Genomic DNA, 22,031 nt, shown 5'->3' on the forward strand with positions numbered 1-22,031 from the left:
TCATTAACATAGCCTTACATAAAATAGCTATGCCATTGTAAATTTTTATAAAGTTGTTTAAACTATCCAAATCTTCTTATTAATTGCAGATTTTATATTGCCTTTTCTTTGAGCATTTATTTACTCGTTTACATCAAATACTAGTCAAAATCATATTTGGACAACTTTCAGATGATTTTGTACCTTAAAAGTATTTAAATAATTTATACTACAACTGGTTTCATGAAGAGAGAAAATCTGGCAATTAAGACTCTTCAACAAAAGTTTGTTATGTTATAATACCAAAGCTGGGCCTCATGACAATGACTAAGTAATAAGTACTTTCATTAAAAAATTTTATTTCACACTTTTATACAAATATCCACAGGTATGTTCTCATCATGGAATGATTTCACAACGTTAGTTAGTATAAAAATTTATCAAATGCAAACAGACCAGTGACTTGACTTGAGATGACATTTTTAGTGATTCTAAATTTAACACTGCAACAACAGTCTTGTATTTTGTGTTGTTGAAAACTACATTGACTTCAGGACATTCATTTTTTATAACAAAGGCCTATAACCACTGCCAACATAAGCAGCCTCTTAGTAGCTTATAAAGCCACTACATTGGGATCTTGAGTTATCCAGGCAAGAAATTGAAATGTTTAAACACTGATACTACCTTGTTTTTTGAGACTAAAATTGTAAACAAAATATAATTTGTGTAAATGTCTCTTTCTGTGAATGAAGACTTTTGAAATACATAAGAATTTTAAGGGCATATCATTCCTGAAAAGGAAAAAAAATAGCCCAAACCAATGAAAGCACACATAACAGTATTTTGTATTTTAGGAAATTTTTTATACTAGTTTTAAACTAATTAGCACCTTCCTCCTTTCCCTCCCCATATAACAACATTTTTGGAACATGATAGTTAAGTAAACTATTTTATGATGCCTGTTTCTATTCAAGATATAATCAATATATATAGCACAGCATTTGCCTTATTATGTCAGTAGAATCCAATAAGCAATTTGAAGGCATTGTAAAGTTCTTATCTTAATAATTACAAAGTCATTCAGGGAACAAAGGTTGGAGAAAAACATCAATGCACTCTTTTGACGGGCTCTGATGGTAACCAAAAAATTAAAAGTCATGCTATCATGTCCGAAAGATAAAATCACTGTTTTGACATTAGAGCATTATTCAGTAGTCTCAAATTGGATCAGTTCAGATCCATCATATGCACCTAGCCTTTTTCCAAGTGCTATTAATAGAGAGCATCTGGAGGAGTGAGGGATTGGGACAAACAAGTCCATTTCCTCCAAGACTTCTTTAAAGCAAGTGTGTGATATTCTGAAAACAGGTGCTGGAGGGCATACAAAATGCCCCCAAACAAACAAAGAAAAAGAGGATCCTGATTGTTCAGTAAAGACAAAACAATCAGAGTTAAATCCTATCTCTTAACCAAACCCAGATCTATATGGAGTTTAGGAAGAATGAAGATGAGAAGAGAAGAGAGGGGAAGATGCTACAATATATAGTTATGTTTTAAGTTATTAAAAAAATATCTCTGGTATAGTTATAAAGAATTATTATTTTCTTTTTGCAGTGAAAGATTTAGGTCAAAACCACTAACCACCTATGTACTAACTTGGATCACCTAAACCAATCAAAGAAAGGTAAATTGGATAGTCTTTGGCCTATGTGTTAGTCAAAGGTGAAATGATTTATGAGAAAAATAAATACCAGGGCTAAAATATATACAAAAAATTACTAGTATTCAAGCCTGTCTCATGTGTGTGTGTGTGTGTGTGTGTGTGTGTGTGTTAGTCAGAAGAGAAGATGATAACCTGTGTATTTTGGTGTGAGCAGTATTCACACAAATCTGAGGTTAAAAACAAGATGGTGGGGTGGCAGCATCACCTTCCATATTGCACGTTTACTTGAAGACAGTACTTGAGCTTAAACCATTGTTGATTTAAAGTTTTCCGATTCTAGTGGAAGAAACATTTGGAAAGGCATTGCTGGAATTATGAAACTTACTACATGCCAGAAGATATCAGCATGACTGATGATGGTGGCTTTCTTTCTAATACACTAATGGGAAGATCTCGCAGGAAGTACAATTCCGCATACCCTTTCTCATAATGGGTCAGCCACACCAAAATGAAAGGCGATCTGGAAATTTAAATTAAGGCAGTTGAAAAAAATCAGTTCCATCTGTCTCAAATTTAGCTGTGCAAAATAAAAGCCTTGAGATACGTAACAATATCCACAGTTTAAAACTGTAGGTCCATACTGTCTGTAGTAAGTCTGAAACCAATCTTCAGTTACCAAAATCCATTTAAATTTCTGAGTTGGAAAACAAGAGAACAGTCTGGAGAGTGTGCTGTTTTTTTTTTCCCCCTAGGAGTAGCTTTCATCTTCAGTCCATTTTGTGATCCACTGTTTTTTTTCCAGGCCATCATTATATTTCTCATCTTTGATCTGTCGTTCCTCTTTCCGGATTCTTACAGCATGGTATCGGGGAACACTGTCATCGTACCTGGAACGCTTAAAGAATCCACACTAGAGGAGAGGCAGAAAAGGGGAGCAAAAATATTCAGTTATAAAATACAAAAAAAAAAATGTACTAAGCAGAAATACCTAAACTTTTTTTTTTCCTTTTAAAGTAATGCCAACACTTGGTAGAAAAGAAATAATTTTCCTTAAGAAAGGAACGCATATGTTTGAAAAGAAAAATGGCTGCAGTTGGAGAAAGGAAGAATAATGGGGTGAGAGTGGAGTAGAAGAGCTTGACAACTGTAGGGTAAGTCCATTTTCAAATCTGTTGACTAAATTTTTTTGAAAAAAAAATTTTTAATAACAGTGAACCCCATTTCTATTCTAACAATTTAGATGTCACTGGGAAAATGCTTCTACAATTTAACACATAATCACCATATTTTATTTAAATTATAACTCATTTTAAGATCACACTAGGGGAGTTGTTTCAGCCTAAAGGGCATTTTGGAAATAGATTAGGAGCTAAATCAAGCCTAAAAAAAAAAAGAGAGAGAAATGGTTTTCTTGCCAAAACAAATTGAGGTTAAATCACAAACATTTTGCAAGCCAGTATTTGAATATACCAGTATGGTATAACTGGCATATTTAAAAACCTTTATGCCTCCTGTTTAAAGCTTCATTGCTCATATCATGTCTCCTGTGAGCTAAATATCATCTCAGTTGCATGGGACATGTTGACCTATCTACAAGTTAATCTCTTTTCTTTATAAATAATGAAGTAACTATGTGCTAAGATTAAGCTGAATTATACACTGCCTAAATCTTTTATCTGAGCTGCTGTGGGACTCAAAACACACTGGAATGGCTCCTCTTTTTTCTTGGAAAATACAAATTGTCTTTTCCATTGAAAGTACTATGTGAATTAAGTACTTTAGTGCTATCTACCCTGCTCTGTTGAAAGACGATGCAATCTGAATGGAAATTTTCCAGGTTATTTCAGAATCAAAAACTATTTGTAGTGCAGTGTGGTAGTACAGGAAGAGTCTTCCAATTTAGAAATGCAGCTAGATGATGGATGATGAAGATATTATGAAAGATTAGACTGTTTATGATGCAACCACCTATAGGAACAGAATGCTTAGGTTGAATGGTATTACAGTCTTATTAAAATACTATGGTAAAAATGAATAAGTATTAATATGGCAACAGGGGAAAAATGGCAGGAGAGCTTTCATCTCAAGGCTACTTCTACATTTTTTTCATAATTTATAATTCCAGACCAGATCACAGTAGTATTTACCTACCATAAAACACTGCTGTTACCATATTTTAAAAATGCAATAATTTAATTAACATTCAATGGCATGAGAGAAGTACTGTGCCACCGAAATTTGAGTGGAATGCCAAAATGAACCATGGAAAGGAACAGGAAGTTGGGAAGATATCCTTTCCTGTTTACCAAGATGTCCAAAAAAATAAGAAAAAGGGTCCACATATAAGAAAAGTAAAAGGAGAACCAAAAACTTGAGTGAAACCTCTAAAAAGAGAATATAGAGGTCAAAGTCCATTATCTTAAACTCAGTGGACAGTCTAAATTATTTTGTTGAGCTGAAATTTCTTTATATTTATTATTATTCCACTGGTGCATAGAGCTTCAAATCTCAATTAGAGAAATTATGGTTGTAATATGCTGAAATGGGCTCTGGCCTGTCTTGTGTTTGCAGCGGCAAAGCAAGGCTGCATCTCTTGTTCTCAGCAGCACAACATTTCTGAATAACAACAATTTATTCCAAACTATCAACCCCCCCTCCATTTAATGTAAGTAGATTAAAATGATGATGATGATGAAGAAAAAATAAGGTAAAATTAAAATGATGAAAACCCCTTTTCATCAAGAGAAATAACATGTTTTCAGCATGCAACATAGGTTAATAAAGCAGCCAACATCACTTCTAGTTATAGGCAATTCCATGACTAACAACAATAAAAAACATCAGTAGCAATTTCTTAGCTTAAAATCTCCAATTTTGCTCACCATTCAGTAGTGAGTATATAGTTATGTATGTATGTATGTGTGTGCATACATGCACACACATGTATATATATATATATACACACACACATACACATAGATAGCAAGCTATAAATGATTATAGGAATTTGGGGTATTATTTGTTTAAGAGTATATAAAAATTCAAATTTTTGCTACTGCTTTAGGTTGTATTGGAGAGGATGGGAGGAGGGGAATTCATAGTTATAGCTGAAGGTTTTTTCTTACACTTTCTAAAAAAATGCATGTCAGCATTCAAATGCAAATAATGAAAATAAACAAAAGCAAGCAAGCACATGGAGATACATGGAAACTCATCTGTTAATGGAACAAAAGCAGCAAGCTCTTTCCCTTAACATTAGCCACCACAACCACAGCAGGTCCCACAGCTAGCAATGAAAAAAACATTGATCAATTACCAATTACAGAAGTAGCTCAATACTATGCATCAGAAGTAAGCCTCTCTTTATCAGATGGCTGAGCATGGATCTCAGCCTTGTGATATGTGGCATCATAATGATCTTTCTTATTTCTCTTGAAGAAACCACACTATAAGGAAGCAAGGTACTTAGTCAATTTCACAGATTGATGTACAACAGCCAAACAAAAGAAAACTCAGAACTTGATCCGTTACTCTTATAGACCATCTACAAAGACACCAATCTCAGCAGCCAGTAGGTAAGAGAATGCTAAATATTTGGGATAACATTCAACCTAATCCCTCCAGGACATATTACCTCTCCTGCTGATTGTCCTTTTCCTACTCCAACAACTAAGGAACCAATATAGGTAACATTTTAGAGGTGAATTGATTTCATTTATTCAGAAGAAAAAATGTCAAGGCATGCACTTTCCCCATACAGAAGTCTTAAACATACCAAGCTGTGGCTTTGGTTTCATCTAGAAGGTGCATTGTGCCCCTCTGCAACAGGTCAAAAGGCTGACCTATGCTGTTTGTTCAGACAGTAGTTAGGAAATGAATTCTCTGAAGTGAAACTTTGCACAAATCCTAGGAAAAGAGCTTCTGAGAATTTTTTTTTTCTCCTTTCACAATAAATTCTGCAGAACAAATACCATCTATTTGAGGCATAGGGATTTGTGGAGTGAATTACAATACAAATTCAAAGACAGCACAGTGAAAGAATGATTGCTGTCATTTTCACAAATTCTGGATGAACATGAAACCCTCAAGTGGTAGAAACTTAAGTGAATTATGTTAGGTCACTCTAAATGAGTATAAAAGCATTATTCCACTTTCCACTGTAATTTCCTTCATATAATTGGAGAACTTGGTCTATTTACTTATACTTGGTTCATAAGGCCTTGGAATTATACTTTGAAATATAGCTTGGCCTGATGGATCTGTGACCTTTGGCAGATTTAACTTCTTATGCTGACAAATGTTATGGAGAAAAAGATATACTTAGTTGATGTTGGGAAATTTTGCTTGTTTGTGAAACCACCTAGTGATCTCTCAATTATCCATACTAATCAAGGGACAGTGTGACCTAAGGCACAAGTGTCAAAGTCTTGGGAGTGGATCCCCAAACAGATTAAAATGTAATTGGGAAATGCTTAACAAAACAAATAAAAATATAACATAATGTTAATTTGTGGCTTTCTTTTTTTTCTTTTTCTTTTTTCTTTCTTTCTTTTTTTTTTTTTTAGTGGAGCAATGAGGGTTAAGTGACTTGCCCAGGGTCACACAGCTAGCAAGTGTCAAGTGTCTGAGGTCATATTTGAGCTCAGATCCTCCTGAATCTAGGGCTACTGCTTTATCCACTGCACCACCTAGCTGCCCCAACTTGTGGTTTTCTAAGCAGTCAATATACAGATCCAATCCTTTTCTATTTGAGTTGGACACCACTGACTTAGTGGACAGAACACTACCCTTGGAATCAGGAAGTCCTGATTCTGACATATATTAGCTCTGGCGCACTAAGAATTTACAGGTCTGGATCCCCGAAGTAGAGAAATAATAAGTTTTATTCATATGTGTATTCTAGAAGTCAAATTTCTTTATACAAAACCTTAAAAGAAAATAGAGCTATAGAATGGAAGATCTGAGAGGGACCATAAAAATTATCCAATCAAACCCTACCATTTCAAATAAGAAAACTGAGGCAAAGAGAGATTATGTGTTTTAGCCAAAGCAACACAGCTAGTTGATGAGAGTTATGGGGCTAAAAGTCATGTCTTTTAAGTGCCCTTCCATGACACCGATTTTTAGATGAAAAGCTGTTAGCCTATCTAGAAGGTTATCCTGGAGGTGTTTCTAGAGAGCATAACTAGAAGCACTTCCAAAACGCTTTTTTCTTGACTTCATTTTTCTTGATTTTATTTTGACATGGTTTGGTTAGACTTGTCTTAGAATATGAAAAATCTAATTGTATCAACCTGATGCTTGAGCAGTAAAAGGTTCGCTTCAAGCTATGAATCAAAGGCTCTTGGGATTCACTGATAACAAGAACTCCAAAAACACTCTCTGGGAAAGGTCTAAAGAATGACTTCGCTTTGGGAAAAACAACTTCAGAGTGGCAGGGACTGGGGGGCACAGAGTTCTCATATGTTATAGCAGAAAGAGGACATAGTATTTTGGATAGCCTGTCAGATGGTGAACTTGATTTGTAATTAATTTATTTGTAACTCTACATTGTAATGAGGGCAGCTTGATGGCACAGTGCTTAGAGTGCCAGAGTCAGAAAGATCTGAGTTCAAATCTGACCTTAGATGCTTACTACCTGTGTGACCCTGGGCAAGTCACTTCACCCTGTTGGCCTTGGTTTCCTCATCTGTAAAATGAGCTGGAGAAGGAAACCAGCAAACCACTCTAGTATCTTTGCCAAGAAAACCCCAAAATGGGATCATGATGAATCCTACACGACTGAAAATGACTAAACAACAACAAAAATTGTAATATGAGATGACAGAATTGTACATTACTAAAATACTAAAAACCCAGGTCCTAAAATAGTGTCTATAGGTTATAATCTCTAGGAAGAATGGTATACATACAGGCAGAATCTTCATAAAGGATACTATAGGAAATATGGATACACATAAATAGAATCCTCATATAAGATATATATAACACAAACCCTCATGTATGTATACATGTATGTATATGTATGTGTGTGTATATACACACACATGAAACCATATGAGGATGAGTACAAACTATGTGGAGGAATGCCTTTTTTTTTTTTTTTTTGCAGGGCAGTGGGGGTTAAGTGACTTGCCCAGGGTCACACAGCTAGTAAGTGTCAAGTGTCTGAGGCTGGATTTGAACTCAAGTCCTCCTAAATCCAAGGCCAGTGCTTTATCCAACTGCGCCACCTAGCTGCCCAGGAATGCTTTTTAATGTAAAATTTCAGAAGGAGGGGAGAAGGTGTTTTTACCATTAAAAAGAAATGAAAACTTTCCATGGGCTTCTATTATTTTTAGCATGGAAAGCATGAGTGGTACTTTAAAAAAATTGATTCCAAGTTTTGCTCACTTTGTATGGTGCTTTCACATGGGAGGTATGGGGGTGGGGATGGTGGTTGGGGGTTAGGATTAAAACTTGCCAAGATTACAGTAGCCAGCAATTAAGGATCTATTTGATCCCAAATGAAGAGCATGCCAGTCTCAAGCAACAGAAAGATGAATCTAGTATTGCTAAAATATACTTAGTTATGTGTTCTATGGTTATATACATTAAGGTGGCTGAACTTCATACATCAAAACTTTCCATAATATCCAGGTAATTATGATATGTTGATCTCACTCTTTTAAAAAGCATTGATCGGGGCGGCTAGGTGGCGCAGTGGATAGAGCACCAGCCCTGGAGTCAGGAGTACCTGAGTTCAAATCTGGCCTCAGACACTTAACACTTACAGGCTGTGTGACTCTGGGCAAATCACTTAACCCCAATTGCCTCACTAAAAAAGAAAAAAAAATACCATGAAACAAAATGCACATAAAAATGCTAAACAAAACCCACCTTCCATAGTAGAAACACTAATAGAGCAAGCATCAGAATTCCAGCAAGGATAGCCACAAGAATGATCCACCAAGGCACTCCAGAATACTGTGCAACCGTTTTTGAAGGAAATACTGTAACACGGACCTAGGAGATAGAAGAAATCATGTGAGGATGAGTGTATGGTGTGTGAAGGAATGCAAAGAATAAGAGGTTTGAAGACCAATTCTAGGTCATATTTTGTCCCCAAAAGCAGTGTAGGCAAGGATATCTATGAAGTAAATTTCATTTTAAATGGAAATTTTTTCCTTTATTAATTGTGTAATACATTTCACATTGCTTCCTTCTCCAATCCTGCTTGATTCACTCTATGCAGAGTTAAAAGAGCTATGAGCCCACAATTATAAAGCTCTTTTTTTCCCCATTAAAAGTTCAGTAAGAGAGGCAGCTAAGTGACGCAGTAGATAGAGCACCGGCCCTGGAGTCAGGAGTACCTGAGTTCAAATCCAGCCTCAGACACTTAACACTTACTAGCTGTGTGACCCTGGGCAAGTCACTTAACCCCAATTGCCTCACTTAAAAAAAAAAAAAGTTCAGTAAGGAAAAGAACTGTTAAATTAGGTAGAAAGAATTTTTATTAACAATAAGTATTCCAAAACTCTTCAGAGGTAGCAGTGAACCAAGGCTGGTGGAAGTCAAGGAAGTTGGAAGAGATGTTTTCTTCAGGTAGAAGCAACATGGCAGAGGGAATCAGCAAGACCCCTAACATTTAAGTCCCTCATCCACCACATATTGGCTATGTGATTCTACAAAATTCATTTCACCTCTCAATGGCTGAGGAAACTCTAAGACCCTAAGTTTTGATATGCCCTGGTCAAAGAGGTTCCTCCCCTAGTCAAGAAAACTGACTTGCACAAACTTTCTTTGCTTGTTCAATACTGCTCCCTACACCAGCAACATCCTTCTACCCCCTTTGCCTGGTAAATTCCTGACCAACCTCTTAAGCCCAAATCAAATATTATCTCATCCATGACTCTTTCCCCAATCCCTTCCCTGTCATTCCTCACATGGCACTTTGATACTTTCTCTAAGGCAATCATGCATTGTTGGGTATCAGAGTTACCTACATTTGTCTTTTTCTCTTATGACACTATCCCAGTAATAGTTAGCTACACTTTATATTTCCTCCCATCCCAGCCCCACTAATGGCCTGAACACAGTAGATTTTAAATAAATGCTTATTGAACTGACTTACTGATCGGTCAGAATACTAGGAATATTAGGCTTTGAGAAAAAGGGGATCTCATCAGTTTTTGGATATTTGTATGCATGAGGAAGTAAATGTATTTTGTATTACTCAAGAATGGGGGTTCTTGGTCTGTAGATTGAGGTCAGGGAGTCTGTGAACTTGGAAAATGTTCATATTTGGATAATTATTTCAATATAATAGGTTTCGTTATAATCCTGTGGTTCATGTTTTGTACTTTTAAAAATATTATTCTAAGAAGGGGTCCAAAGATTTCATCTGACTGTCAAAGGGATCGATGATACAAAAAAAGGTAAGAATCTCTTCCATAGAGGGCAGAAGAATTACTGATATAAGCAAAATTGTGCTAGTAAATATTTAACAACCAGCTCTCTGAAAACACATAACACCATTTTAAGTGTAATCTGCAGCATGAATATTTCTATCATTGCCTTCTTAAATCTAAAAAAAAAAAATAGCAAAAGAAGACATCAAGCCCTGAGTTTGATGCATTAAAACCTTTGTTCTGAGAAGGGGTCCATGACTCATAAAAAAATGTTAAGATTCCCTGACCTACATAATTCTTGCAATTCCTCTAAACTCTAAAATAAAATTATTCTATATCATTCTACAAATACTTTTTTGGGGGCCAGGGGGTGGGGGGCAGGGCAATAAGGGTTAAGTGACTTGTCCAGGGTCACACAGCTAGTAAGTATCAAGTGTCTGAGGCTAGACTTGAACTCAGGTCCTCCTGAATCTAGGGCTGGTGCTTTATCCACTGTGCCACCTAGCTGCCCCCTCTACAAATACTTTTAACAATTTAATATGTCGAGGTTGGGTGATTTCTAGGTTTTGATATGACTCAAGATTCTATCAAAATGCATATACCTCTCTAAGGGCACAGGCAGATGTATAAGGAGGAGTGAAGAGAGGAATGACGAGAGGGAAGATGGTACAAACAAAAAAACATGGTCAACTTCAGTTTTGCCAGGTAGCCCAGGAAAAGGTCAAAATGATTTGGAAACTACTTACTTGAGTGGCTGCATTTGGGACCTTAATATTCTCTGCAGCAGCAGTAACATTAATGGAAGCCTGAAGGAGAATATCTAAGTAGTTCAGCTTGGAATATTCCTGTTTTGGAACAAAGATAATACAATGTGTCAAAGAAACAATTGATCCATATAAGAAAGCAGATGTATCTCCAAACAAGTGTCCCATTGTGAGGCCATACCTCCAGGAATGTACCGTTCCACAGTCTTGACCGAAAGATAACAGAAGCTTTGCTGTCCAAACCGTGGAGGGGACATCTTATGTTCACACAGTTAACATTTGTGCTACAGTTCTAGAAAGAAATTAAAATTGAAAAGTTGAAATGTAGTGTGCCAAAGAATGCTAATAATCTGCCAAATCTCTTGGAGAACACTTACAAGTGTCTGATATTTTCTTTCTGCAAATAATGAAAATTTTCTGCCATCATCTGTCTGTTTCTCTGCAATCTCTCGTTTCTTTCTTGAGTTGTGAGAAGATTCCTGAAAAAGGAGAAGAATCATCACCAGGAAGATCTCAAATGGTCAAGTGGTTCTGCCTTTCCTTTCCACTACATACAATCTGGACCTTTTTACTTATCATCCCTCCCCAAATGACTTCAAATCCACATTTTTATATTATAGTCACACAGTTTCCTCTTTCTCCTTAAGGGACTAAAATAGAATTTAAAATTTCTGTACAAAACCAGAAAAGGTTTTCATAATCTAAACTTTTTGATATTTAATGATTTTAAGACCAGGCACATCATCCCTAGCTTACATAAATATATGCTGAAGAAAAGAACAAGCTTTTCAAAGAATTAGCTAGGGCATAATAGCCCCTGTCATCACACTGGTGCAGGGAATTCCCAGGGAGGAAATTCTTCTACTAATGTAGATTAGCATCTGCTTGGAAACTTAAGAGTTTTTTAGACAGATGCTCAGGGGTACTGAGATGTTATATACAAATGTACATAGAGATTACATTTCAGAGGCAGGATTAGAACCCAGGTTTTCTAGACACTAAGGGCAGCTCTCTGTCACACTATGCTACCTTTTCATAGTTCCAGAACAACAACAAAAGCCCTTACACTTGTGTTTTATCCTAAAGGACATTTTCATTGGCCAACAAATGTCCTACAAAAGCCCTCTGGCTGATATAATAGTTGAGACAAAGCAGACTGAAACTGCCTGTCCAAGTCTCTAGCATGACTAAATAAATATTCATTATAATTACTGACATTTCTATAACACAGTTAAGAATTGCAAAGGGTTTCTGTACATTATTTCACTTGATCTTCATAACAATCCCTGTAAAGTAAAGAATGCCAATAGTATTATCTCATATATTACAGAGGAAAAAACTGAGGCTTGAGAAGAGAAGTGATTTGCTCATGGTCACACAGCCAGTAAGTGTCAAAAGGCAGCATTAGAATCCAGGACTCTTCTGACTACAAGTCTAGCTCTATTTCCACTGTACCATGAATACCACACCAACATGCCTCCCGACTCATCTCAGCTTTCAATAGATTTTATCCTATTATTGGCCTTCAAATTTCAGAAGTTTTCATTTATTGAATTGAGTACTAAGTAAAGGCAGTCCTAGCCTTTGGAACTGGGTATTTAACCTTAAAAATTTTTCGTTCTTACTTGATAACATAACTAAAAGGAAAAATATGAGGAAGGAGGAAAGGCAAAGTTATTTATTCTGTCAATTTTTTCAGGAAAGTTTGGTGAACGCATGAAAAGCAAACTTCTCCCATTTCACTGACATATTGACGTTAAACTGAAAAAAACTTATTAACATACCTTTAGTCCCAGAAAGTTAATTTCATCTTGTGGCTCACAGTTTATTTGTTCCAAACCTTTGGATTCTATTTTCATCAAATAAAGCAGCCATTTGCCATTGCTAATTTCTTTGGGCCACTGAATGTTTAGAGATGCTGTGCCAAGATTTTTAAGAGGTTTACCTAAATTAATTACCTATTTGGAAATAAAAATGCATATGTTATCTCAGAGTAAATTCTCTCAATGCAAATTTACAGCAATAGTTACCATTCATGAGCAGGTGGAAAATGTCAAGAGTATTTGATGCAAAAATTGAATGAGAGCACAGAGAGGCATCGGAAGCACAAATTCTGGGGCCATGTTTGCTCATGCAGAGGACAAGGGCAAAGTACACTAGTCTCCTGATCTGTATCTGTATAATCAGGTCATCACCATTAACTTCACTGACTCTTTTATTTTTTTGGCGAGGCAATTGGGGTTAAGTGACTTGCCCAGGGTCATACAGCTAGTAAGTGTCAAGTGTCTAAGGCCAGATTTGAACTCAGTCGTCCTCCTGAATCAGGGCCAGTGCCTCTATTCGCTGTGCCACCTAGCTGCCCCTATCACCATTAACTTCAAATGCGACAATGCCCATTGGGATCACCTCATGTTGCTGCTATCACGGGTCAGGAATGACATCTCTATGACAGATAAGGCATGTTATAACTGGCTTTCACTATATGCAATTGCTATATTTCTGAGCTCAGGATTTTAGTCACAGGGAAGGAAAATCTATGTATGACTTTACAGCATGATTCAACATGATATGGACAAAGTCAAGCAGATATTTGGACAATTGAATCATCTGCTCTACAGCTAGTCCCAGGGAATTTTCCAATCACTTCAATGCTATTGTCCAACATGCCTCCTTTCCCACGACAGTCAGTATTGTTTTACAAAATATAATCCACTTTTTATATTCCTTAAGTAAAATAAAAATAGGAAGGTGAAACCTGTTGAAAAAGATTTACCCTTCCAAAACCAAATAATATATTTTTAAAAAATTATCATTAGTATAAATAATCACAAGTTGCCTCAGTTCCTCAACCATAAAATGAACTGGAGAAAGAAATGGCAAACTACTCCAATATCTTTGCCAAGAAAACCCCGAATGGGCTCATGAAGAGTCAGACATGACTGAAATACTGAATAACAATGAACAACAGGCTAAGGAATCTGGAGTTTATTTGGTAGACAATGGGGAGACAAGTAAAATAAAGTGAAATGATTTATATGAACACAATATCTTACACACATTTGCTATAACTCACCCTGAATTCATATTCTATTAAGTTTCCAATATCATCTTCAGATTTCATAGCTTGCTCACCAACAACAGTACCTCCAAAGTACACCTGGGAAGGTTTAGCAACTCTGTTAAATTAAAAAACACTGGGTTTCAGTAAAGATTGTAAATGGTTCTTTCAAACATTGATTTGTTATGCTAAATACAAACACTTACCCAGAGACCGACAAAAGCAGTTCAATAACCACTTTAGCTTTAGCCGTAATTGAAGCCAAATTATCTTGATTGCTTGTTCTGAAGTGAAAAGGAAACAATGAGGTTTTATTTTAACACTTTTTTCATTATAATTATACTTCTTTCATGAGTCAGATCAGAAGCAATTCATAAAGGCCTACACATTCATGGTGCAAGGCTAAATAAAGTGACTGAGGAAAAAGAAATCTTACGTTTCCAACTTCAGATTCACATCCAGGTCTGTGGTATCAAAGGTGACTTCTGTTGTACTTAAAATCAAATAAAATGTAACCTAAAAAAGAGAAACCCATGTATGCCAATTAACATGAATCTGATCTATCAAAATCTTAATGATATTTAAAAAAAAATAAAATGGAAAAAAAAAAGCACCCACATTGGAATTTCTCTTGAAGGGATTTCCAAGTTCACAGTCTACTTGGGAACCATTTACATTGGCGGCACAACTCAATTGCTTTCCTATGAAAGTATAAAAATAAAAAATAAAAAACGGTTAGGTCAAACTATCAAATGCTAAAGATTTATGCGTGTATATGAAATACACATACCCATTTTATTCCTCCCTTTTTGTCTTTAAGGATACTCACAGGAAAAGCCCTTAGTTCTCTGTATGCAGAATAAGTTAAGGTATCAGGAAAAGTAGCAATGAGTTTGGCTTCATGGGCATCATCCCCATCTTTTGTAGGATTCCTGGGGTTTGATGGGCCATTGTCCCGTTATTTCTAAAGCAATATCCTTCTGATCTTTGAGAACGAGCTCTGGAATGCCATCATGACTATAAAAAGACAGAGAGACAACAGTATCATTCTCAAGACACTTGAAATCCTTCCTCATCAAATGGCCCTTGTCACAGTTTATGCTAATGCTACAAAAGTGATTCTTACATTGGTAAATAAGAAAATTTGTCTTGGTTGCCATCTCGTGTACAAAATCTGTACTCTAATTTCAGATTGCTATTACAGATGTTATCATCTCCGCATCCCTCTTTTAAGAACTGGACCTAAAGAAAAAACAGAAATGAGTGTAAGTTAACATCACTCAGAAAAACACAGACAGAAGGCTAAGTAAATGAACGGCTTCTTTCATAATGTTCACATTCTGGTATGACAACTAATACCTTTGGAGAAACCCTTTGTGACATATCCAATTCCCACTTGGGTCTGAAAGGACATAGTAAATAGCAATTTAATAACTTTTCCCCAATTACATAAGAAGAAATCATGGTTTAAGTTGTCTTGTGGTACAGTGGATAGAGTGTCAGGCCCGGAGTCAGAAAGACTCATCTTCCAGAGTTCAAATCTGGCTTCAGGAACTTACTAGCTGAGTGAACCTGGGCAAGTCACTTAATCTTGTTTGCCTCAGTTTCCTCAACTATAAAATGTGCTGGAGAAGGAGATGGCAAACCATTCCAATATCTTTGCCAACATACTGACTCTTCACAAAGAGTCAGACACTATTGAAAACTACTGAACAACAACAAAGTTTTCTTCCTCTTTGCTTTTGACAGAAGCCTACAGAGAGAGAGGCTTCTGCCAAAAAGAAAGAAATGTGCTAGAAATGGGTTCTAAAGGTGACAAAAATCCTTTTCAATAACAGTCCAAAGAGTTTATGAGGCAGTGTTACACATTATGGTATTGTACAAACTTTAGATTTAACCTGCCTCTGATTTCAAAAAACCTTACACCTTTACTATTCACTCTGAGAGAGTGACCTCCAATAAATCCATCAAGACCAGCAGAGGTCACAGGGGAGACTGTGTCCAGCATGAACATAAACCTACTGACAGCAAGAGATAAATAAATGAATCCTCTCCTCTCTAAACTTGCACACTATCAATTCCTAACCCTTCCCCTGTCCCACTCCTAACCTGGTACAGTTTCTCTAACAATTCAGACTGTGACTTTCTCCAATTCTAACATAATATAACGGTGTATAACACTGTCCCTTTCCTCTTGCTGATCACAGCTTAAAGTAATCACTTCCCTTTCTCAGTAAGACTTGCCCCTTGATTATAAGAACCAGACCAACCAAGAGCAGTTTTGTGACTTTTCAAAGGTAGAAAAGGTCTTCCATACAAAAACACTATGACAGGAGAAATACACAATATACTCTATAGAAATAATAAACTTAGTTGGTTATAATATGAAAAAATGGCAATTAAAAATAATTTCAGCCTATAAACTATAACTCCATACTATACTATGCTATACTATACTATAATAACTATAAACTATAGACATAATTATCTATATGCTTTCCTAACCTGGGGGGGAGGGGAGAAGGAAAGAAATCATTTTATTGGTGTCAAACAAGAGTGTATACATGGAGATTAGATATAAAAATAAATATATAGATAGATGTGTGTATATATACACATGTATGCATAGATACATGTATGTGCATATATACACATACTGATATTTATAACCATAGCTATATCTATGATCCCTGTTAGTTTCTAGATTACTAGAGATAAGAGTAAATAGTAGACGTGTCAGCTGCTACAGTAAATGTATATATGTAATATGTACATATATTAACAAACATGCACATGGCTTTTGTTTGAAAGATCAGTGAGATGGTGATTTTTCCAAATTACTAAGAAATTTAGGCAATTATTTGTACTCTAGAAGCAGAGATTATTTTTCTTGTCATTATTTGCTTAGATTATAATTGGTTGAGTTTAACATGTAACATATAGTGAATATGTAACACATGTAAATGTTACGTGTTCACATAAAGGAACATCGTCTCAATCTAGTCACATTCTAGTTATACCCTCGGGAAGACATTTTACTAGATTGTTTAACACTGTAGGAAAAAACCTCTGCCATGATGGGGAGTCAGGCAAATTTACCTCTGAGGTCACCATTTGGGGTTCATTTGAATTCAGAATTGGAAGAAGTTCTGGAAGTGAATTCACTCGCCTCCGTGAACTCGGTTCTTGGATTTCCACTGAAGCTGTTATGGGAATGGGACGTAGTTTATCTCTGATGTTCTCCTGAAAAATATAACAGTAACACCACATTTCTGAGGAATATTTCATTTTGAATTTAAGTATACCGATTTACTACTTCAAAAAAATCTGTATATACTACTGTAAAACCCCTCTTAAGTCAAATAAGTGCCTTAAACCTCCCTCCTTAAGCTCTTAATCCCTTACCTGAAGCCAGAGTGTTCTCTCCATGCACATTTTTTGTTTCTGCCCTTTCAGAGTCAAGGCATGGGAAGACTTAGGTTCAGAAGCTTGATTTGGAAAATGAACTCTTGGTGATAAGCCAGATTTCCTCCTCTGACTTTCAGCTTCAAGTGTGCCCACAATGGCTAAGTAAAATCAACAAGTAAAGAGATACTATGAAACATTTACTTTTATTGACTCAAAACATATGAGCAGATTTTGAGTTCTTTTAAAACCTCCTTTCTTTTTGAACTTTAGAGGAAAAAACATTTTTCTTCCATTTACCAAGATGGCTAACCTGCCACTCAATGTGGAAATGTGATTTTTCCCCCTTATCATATTTCCTACTAATGATTTATTTAAATATTCAAAATCTAATGATTTATAAATTAATTTCAACTCAAGCCACCCGAGGGTGTTCAAGAACAACCCAAAATTCTACAGCGTTGTATTTTCTGTTAGTTTGTGGCTGATGTGATTACAGCCAATCATAGAATTCTAGGGCTAAATGGGGGTCAAAGTTCTCTTCAAAAAGTAGAAATATTCCACTGCCTATAGGTAGGTGAATATCTAAAGCTCATCAAGTAGATGGTTGTCTAAAAAAAAAGATTAAAAACAAGACAAGACAAAACAAAAGCACTACAGTGGTGGGAAAAAAATTTATGAGGCCAGTTCTTTCATACTGGTTGCATTTTTATACAAAGATTTACAGTTATGAAGTAGTCTTTTGATGATGGAATTGACTTCTAAAAACAATTATAACTGTAGTTCTTTTGTCAATGTAATGTGCCTATAATGATGAAAAGCTTCCATTGACAAGTTTCCTACACACAGTTATTCTGAGGTAGATATTGATATTACAAATAATATTTGATCATCTCTATTTATGTGGTCTCTAAAATAGAGAATCATAGAGCTAGAGCTAAAAGTAACCTCAGACTTCACCTAGTCCAACTCCCTTCATTTTACAGCTGATAAAATTGTGGTCCAATTTAAAAACTGTGACTTGTCTAAGGTCATACAGATAGTAAGCGTCAAAAAAAAAGAAAGATAGTAAACATCGGTCATAGGCTTTGAACCCAGACTGCTTCTTTACACGACACAGATAGTTGAAATATTGTTTGTATTTGACTTTGGGATGCATTTCCCACCCATCCTACTCCCAAACAGCAAACTTGTTCCATTAGGTTTCTTTGACTACCGTAAATTAACTTGAATTCACTCAGGAAATGGTAACTGACCAGAAAGAGGAATAGCTCAGAGGTAAGCTAGGTTTAATAATGTGGTTATTATTAATATTAGTTATTATTGTTATTGGCACTGATAATATGAATTCAATCACTTCATTTTAAAGAAACAGACCTGGGAAAATAAAGTAATTTGCCCAGGTTTACACCGTGAATCAGACAGGGAAGAGGCGTCGAGAAGGGGAAAGGGAACCACCTTTTGGCCCAGTTGTTCTTATGGGATCATAAAATCATAGATTTTAGATTGGAAGAGACCTCAGAGGCTGTTTATTCTAATCTGCTTATTTTACAGATGAAGTAACTGAGGACCAGAGAAGTTAAATGATTTGCCTAAGATCAGAGAGGTTGTAAGCATCGCAGGGGTGGGATTTTAAACCCAGGTCCACTGACTTCAGCCAGCGCTCTTTCTGCCATACCATATGTTAAAAACAGTAATGATAACTAGTTCTAAGTCTTAAGACACACATATGAACCTACACACACACACACACACACACACACACACACACACACACAACTTCCACAGCTATGTGGATCTCTCTCCTTGCAACTGATACTATTTCTACACAGAGAGATAGGCAAGACCAAAATTTAGAGACACTGACATATTGTTTCAACAGTAGGCATTTCTGCGTCCATCTGAAGAAGTCCTAAATGTCAGAGCTGCCAAATGGAGTGCTCCCCATTTTAAGGCACTCCACAATCTTGACATTATCCATTTATCAGTGACCTGCAAACATTAAAATGAACTAGATGAAGGCTTACGTGCTGAGTGCCCCTCAAAGCACAAAGTCAGGAAGGGTTTGGGTGCATTAAAACCATTTATGTACCAAGTTCTACTTTAACCCTTACTAACCCTCCAGACAGTTTACATCATCATAAAATATTTTCAAGCCATCTCTGGGCTGACCTTTTGAGAGCAAGCCAAGTAGAAGATTCATTAAAACTAAATAATGAGTATCTGTAAAAGTGGATTAGTACATTTAAGGCCTGTGCAATAAAAACTTCCCTGCCACACACCAGTTCATATTTTCTTTCAAATACAGGGAGGGGCGATTAACTATTAATTTTTATAGCTTTGCATACATTTTTCTAATTGAGTTGAATTTTTTTAATACTATGGGATTTCCATGAATAGCAGGTAATCTCTGAATATCCCCTGAAAAAGGTTAATATATATACATATATCCAAATATAAAACACACAGATAAAAATAAATCTATATTTCAGGCATTCAATAAATATTTGATTGAGACTAGTCACACAAATGCAAGGCATTGTAGATAATTCATAAAATAATGGTGAAAACCTACCATACTTTATTCTTCCAAAGATTAAAATAGTTCATTTCTAGGAAGCAACTAAGTGCTTTGAAGAATAGATTTCCTTTTTACATAAAACGATTTCTCACTAGAATTTTTTGTATGTTTGTTTGTTTTTGCAGGGCAATGAGGGTTAAGTGACTTGCCCAGGGTCATACAGCTAGTGTCAAGTGTCTGATGCCATATTTGAACTCAGGTCCTCCTGAATCCAGGGCCGGTGTTTTATCCATTGCACCACCTACCTGCCCTCTCACTAGAATTTTAACAAGATTTAACATCATAGGATCATTAGTCTAGAACAAGAAGGCATTTTTGAAATTATCTGGTCCAATGCCCTTTACAGATAATGAGGGAGTGTCTCTTGCCCAAAGTCACATCAATAGTAATGATAGAGTTGGAATTCAAAATCTAATTCTCTGATTCCAAACCAAAGTGTTCTTTCTACTGTATGTATCATTCTGCCTCCTTTAACTAGTCAAAGAATGGTAAAGGATATGTGATTTTTCAAATAAGGAAGTACAAAATAATTCATGTTGGTTAAAAAAAAAATCCTAACTACACTCAAATCCATTGCAGACCATTCCTTGTATATATGAGCTTAAGTTCTGGCAAGCAGGCTAAGAGAACACTGGGCAGTATTAAGGAGAGTATTACAAGTAAGATTAAAAGGAAATCAGTGTACTACTCTCAAACAAAGTCACAGTGCACCTGCACTTGCAATACCAAATGCAAGACTCAAAGGATAATGAGAAAGACCTAATGGAACTGGAGACAATCCAGAGAAAGGCACTTGCTTTTCAAGGCAACTAGGTAAAGTCTCAAGGGAAATGAGCAGAAACCAATTAAGGTTGCCTATTATCTTTTTGGAGGGCAGGGCAATGGGGGTTAAGTGACTTGCCGAAGGTCACACAGCTAATAAGTGTCAAGTGTCTGAGGCCGAATTTGAACTCAGGTCCTCCTGAACCCAGGGCCAGTGCTTTATCCATTGTGCCACCTAGCTGCCCCTGGGGCTGCCTATTATCTTGACATGTTGTCTTCCCTAATAGAATGCAAACTTCTCGAGGGCAAGAACTGTATCATTTTTTTCTTTGAATCCCCAGCACCCATCACTGTGCCTGGCACACTACTTCATAAGTGCTTGCTGAGTGACTCATTAATTCATCTGTATGGCTAGAGGCTAAGAGGAAACATATGATCAAAGTGTATATAATCTGGGGCTGTGTAAATTAGGTAAACACAAATTTCACAAAAATCTAGAATGTACCAAAGGACATCCCTTGAAGCTTGAGAGGAGTAAATTTGAGGGAAAGGGGATAGGTGGGAGGGTAACTATTCTACACAGTAGCCAGTAAGTTCACTGAAATAATTATCTTTCCCATTCCTACTCCTAAAAGTAGAACAAGCTAAAAAATGTAAGTGGATTTAGATAAATTAGTGGAGGGGAGATACGCAATAGGATTTGTTCATGAAAACTAGAGTTATCCTGTAGGTATATACCTAACCTTTTGGGGAGTGGTATATTAGAGAACAATCACGTCCCTAGGACATGTATCAAAAGATTAGACTGAACAATTCATAAATTGGACCCAGTACAAAAATTCTTAAACTCTTATCTTCTCACCTTGGGGTTTTAAATACCCATTTAATTTGCCTTTAAATTCCTACATATTTGCCTCAACTATGCAGCCAACCAATGAGGTCGCTCACTGGAAGTCTCATAGGGATGTTATGTTACCATAAAGACCTGTCTTTGCCTAATGTGCTTCAAATAAAAGTGAGGTGTGCCACCACATCGAATCAAGGACCAAATTCAGTAACTAAATGTACTACAAAAAAGGGGAAACTTTCATCCTATCAAAAATTCTTATAACATTTTATCAGCAAAAATTTACAGTTAAGACTCTCAAACACTTGTGGAAGAAGTGAATTTAGGTTGTTCAAAGAGGTAGAATATCTGTCCTTTTAATGGATGAGCAAGGAAAAGAATTGGTGGTGCTTATGTCCTTCAGCCCATGGAAGAATGTGGGGGTGAGGGGAGGCACTAGATAAGTAACCCAGGGTATGTATACACATAAATGTATGTGTGTATATTTGTGTATGCATACATATACGTGTGTGTATGTGTACGTGTGTACACACATATATATATATATATATATATATCCTGGTATTAACTGATTTACTT

The 22,031-nt window shown here is 36.1% G+C and overlaps 1 protein-coding gene across 1 annotated transcript in view; it reads right to left on the reverse strand.

Annotated features, from left to right (window-relative positions):
- Positions 1-243: 243 nt before the first annotated feature.
- The window catches only part of ITGA6 (integrin subunit alpha 6), a 99,683-nt gene continuing 77,895 nt past the window's right edge, over positions 244-22,031 (reverse strand). The window contains 15 exon segments of the mRNA XM_043997948.1: positions 244-2,555; positions 8,525-8,650; positions 10,782-10,880; positions 10,981-11,091; positions 11,177-11,278; positions 12,584-12,757; positions 13,873-13,975; positions 14,064-14,141; positions 14,294-14,373; positions 14,476-14,558; positions 14,683-14,813; positions 14,815-14,874; positions 14,984-15,099; positions 16,957-17,100; positions 17,263-17,423. Coding sequence (XP_043853883.1) covers positions 2,394-2,555; positions 8,525-8,650; positions 10,782-10,880; positions 10,981-11,091; positions 11,177-11,278; positions 12,584-12,757; positions 13,873-13,975; positions 14,064-14,141; positions 14,294-14,373; positions 14,476-14,558; positions 14,683-14,813; positions 14,815-14,874; positions 14,984-15,099; positions 16,957-17,100; positions 17,263-17,423 — 1,730 coding nt within the window. The 3' untranslated portion in view covers positions 244-2,393.

Source organism: Dromiciops gliroides, chromosome 3, assembly GCF_019393635.1.
Source record: "Dromiciops gliroides isolate mDroGli1 chromosome 3, mDroGli1.pri, whole genome shotgun sequence".
Lineage (NCBI taxonomy): Eukaryota > Metazoa > Chordata > Mammalia > Microbiotheria > Microbiotheriidae > Dromiciops > Dromiciops gliroides.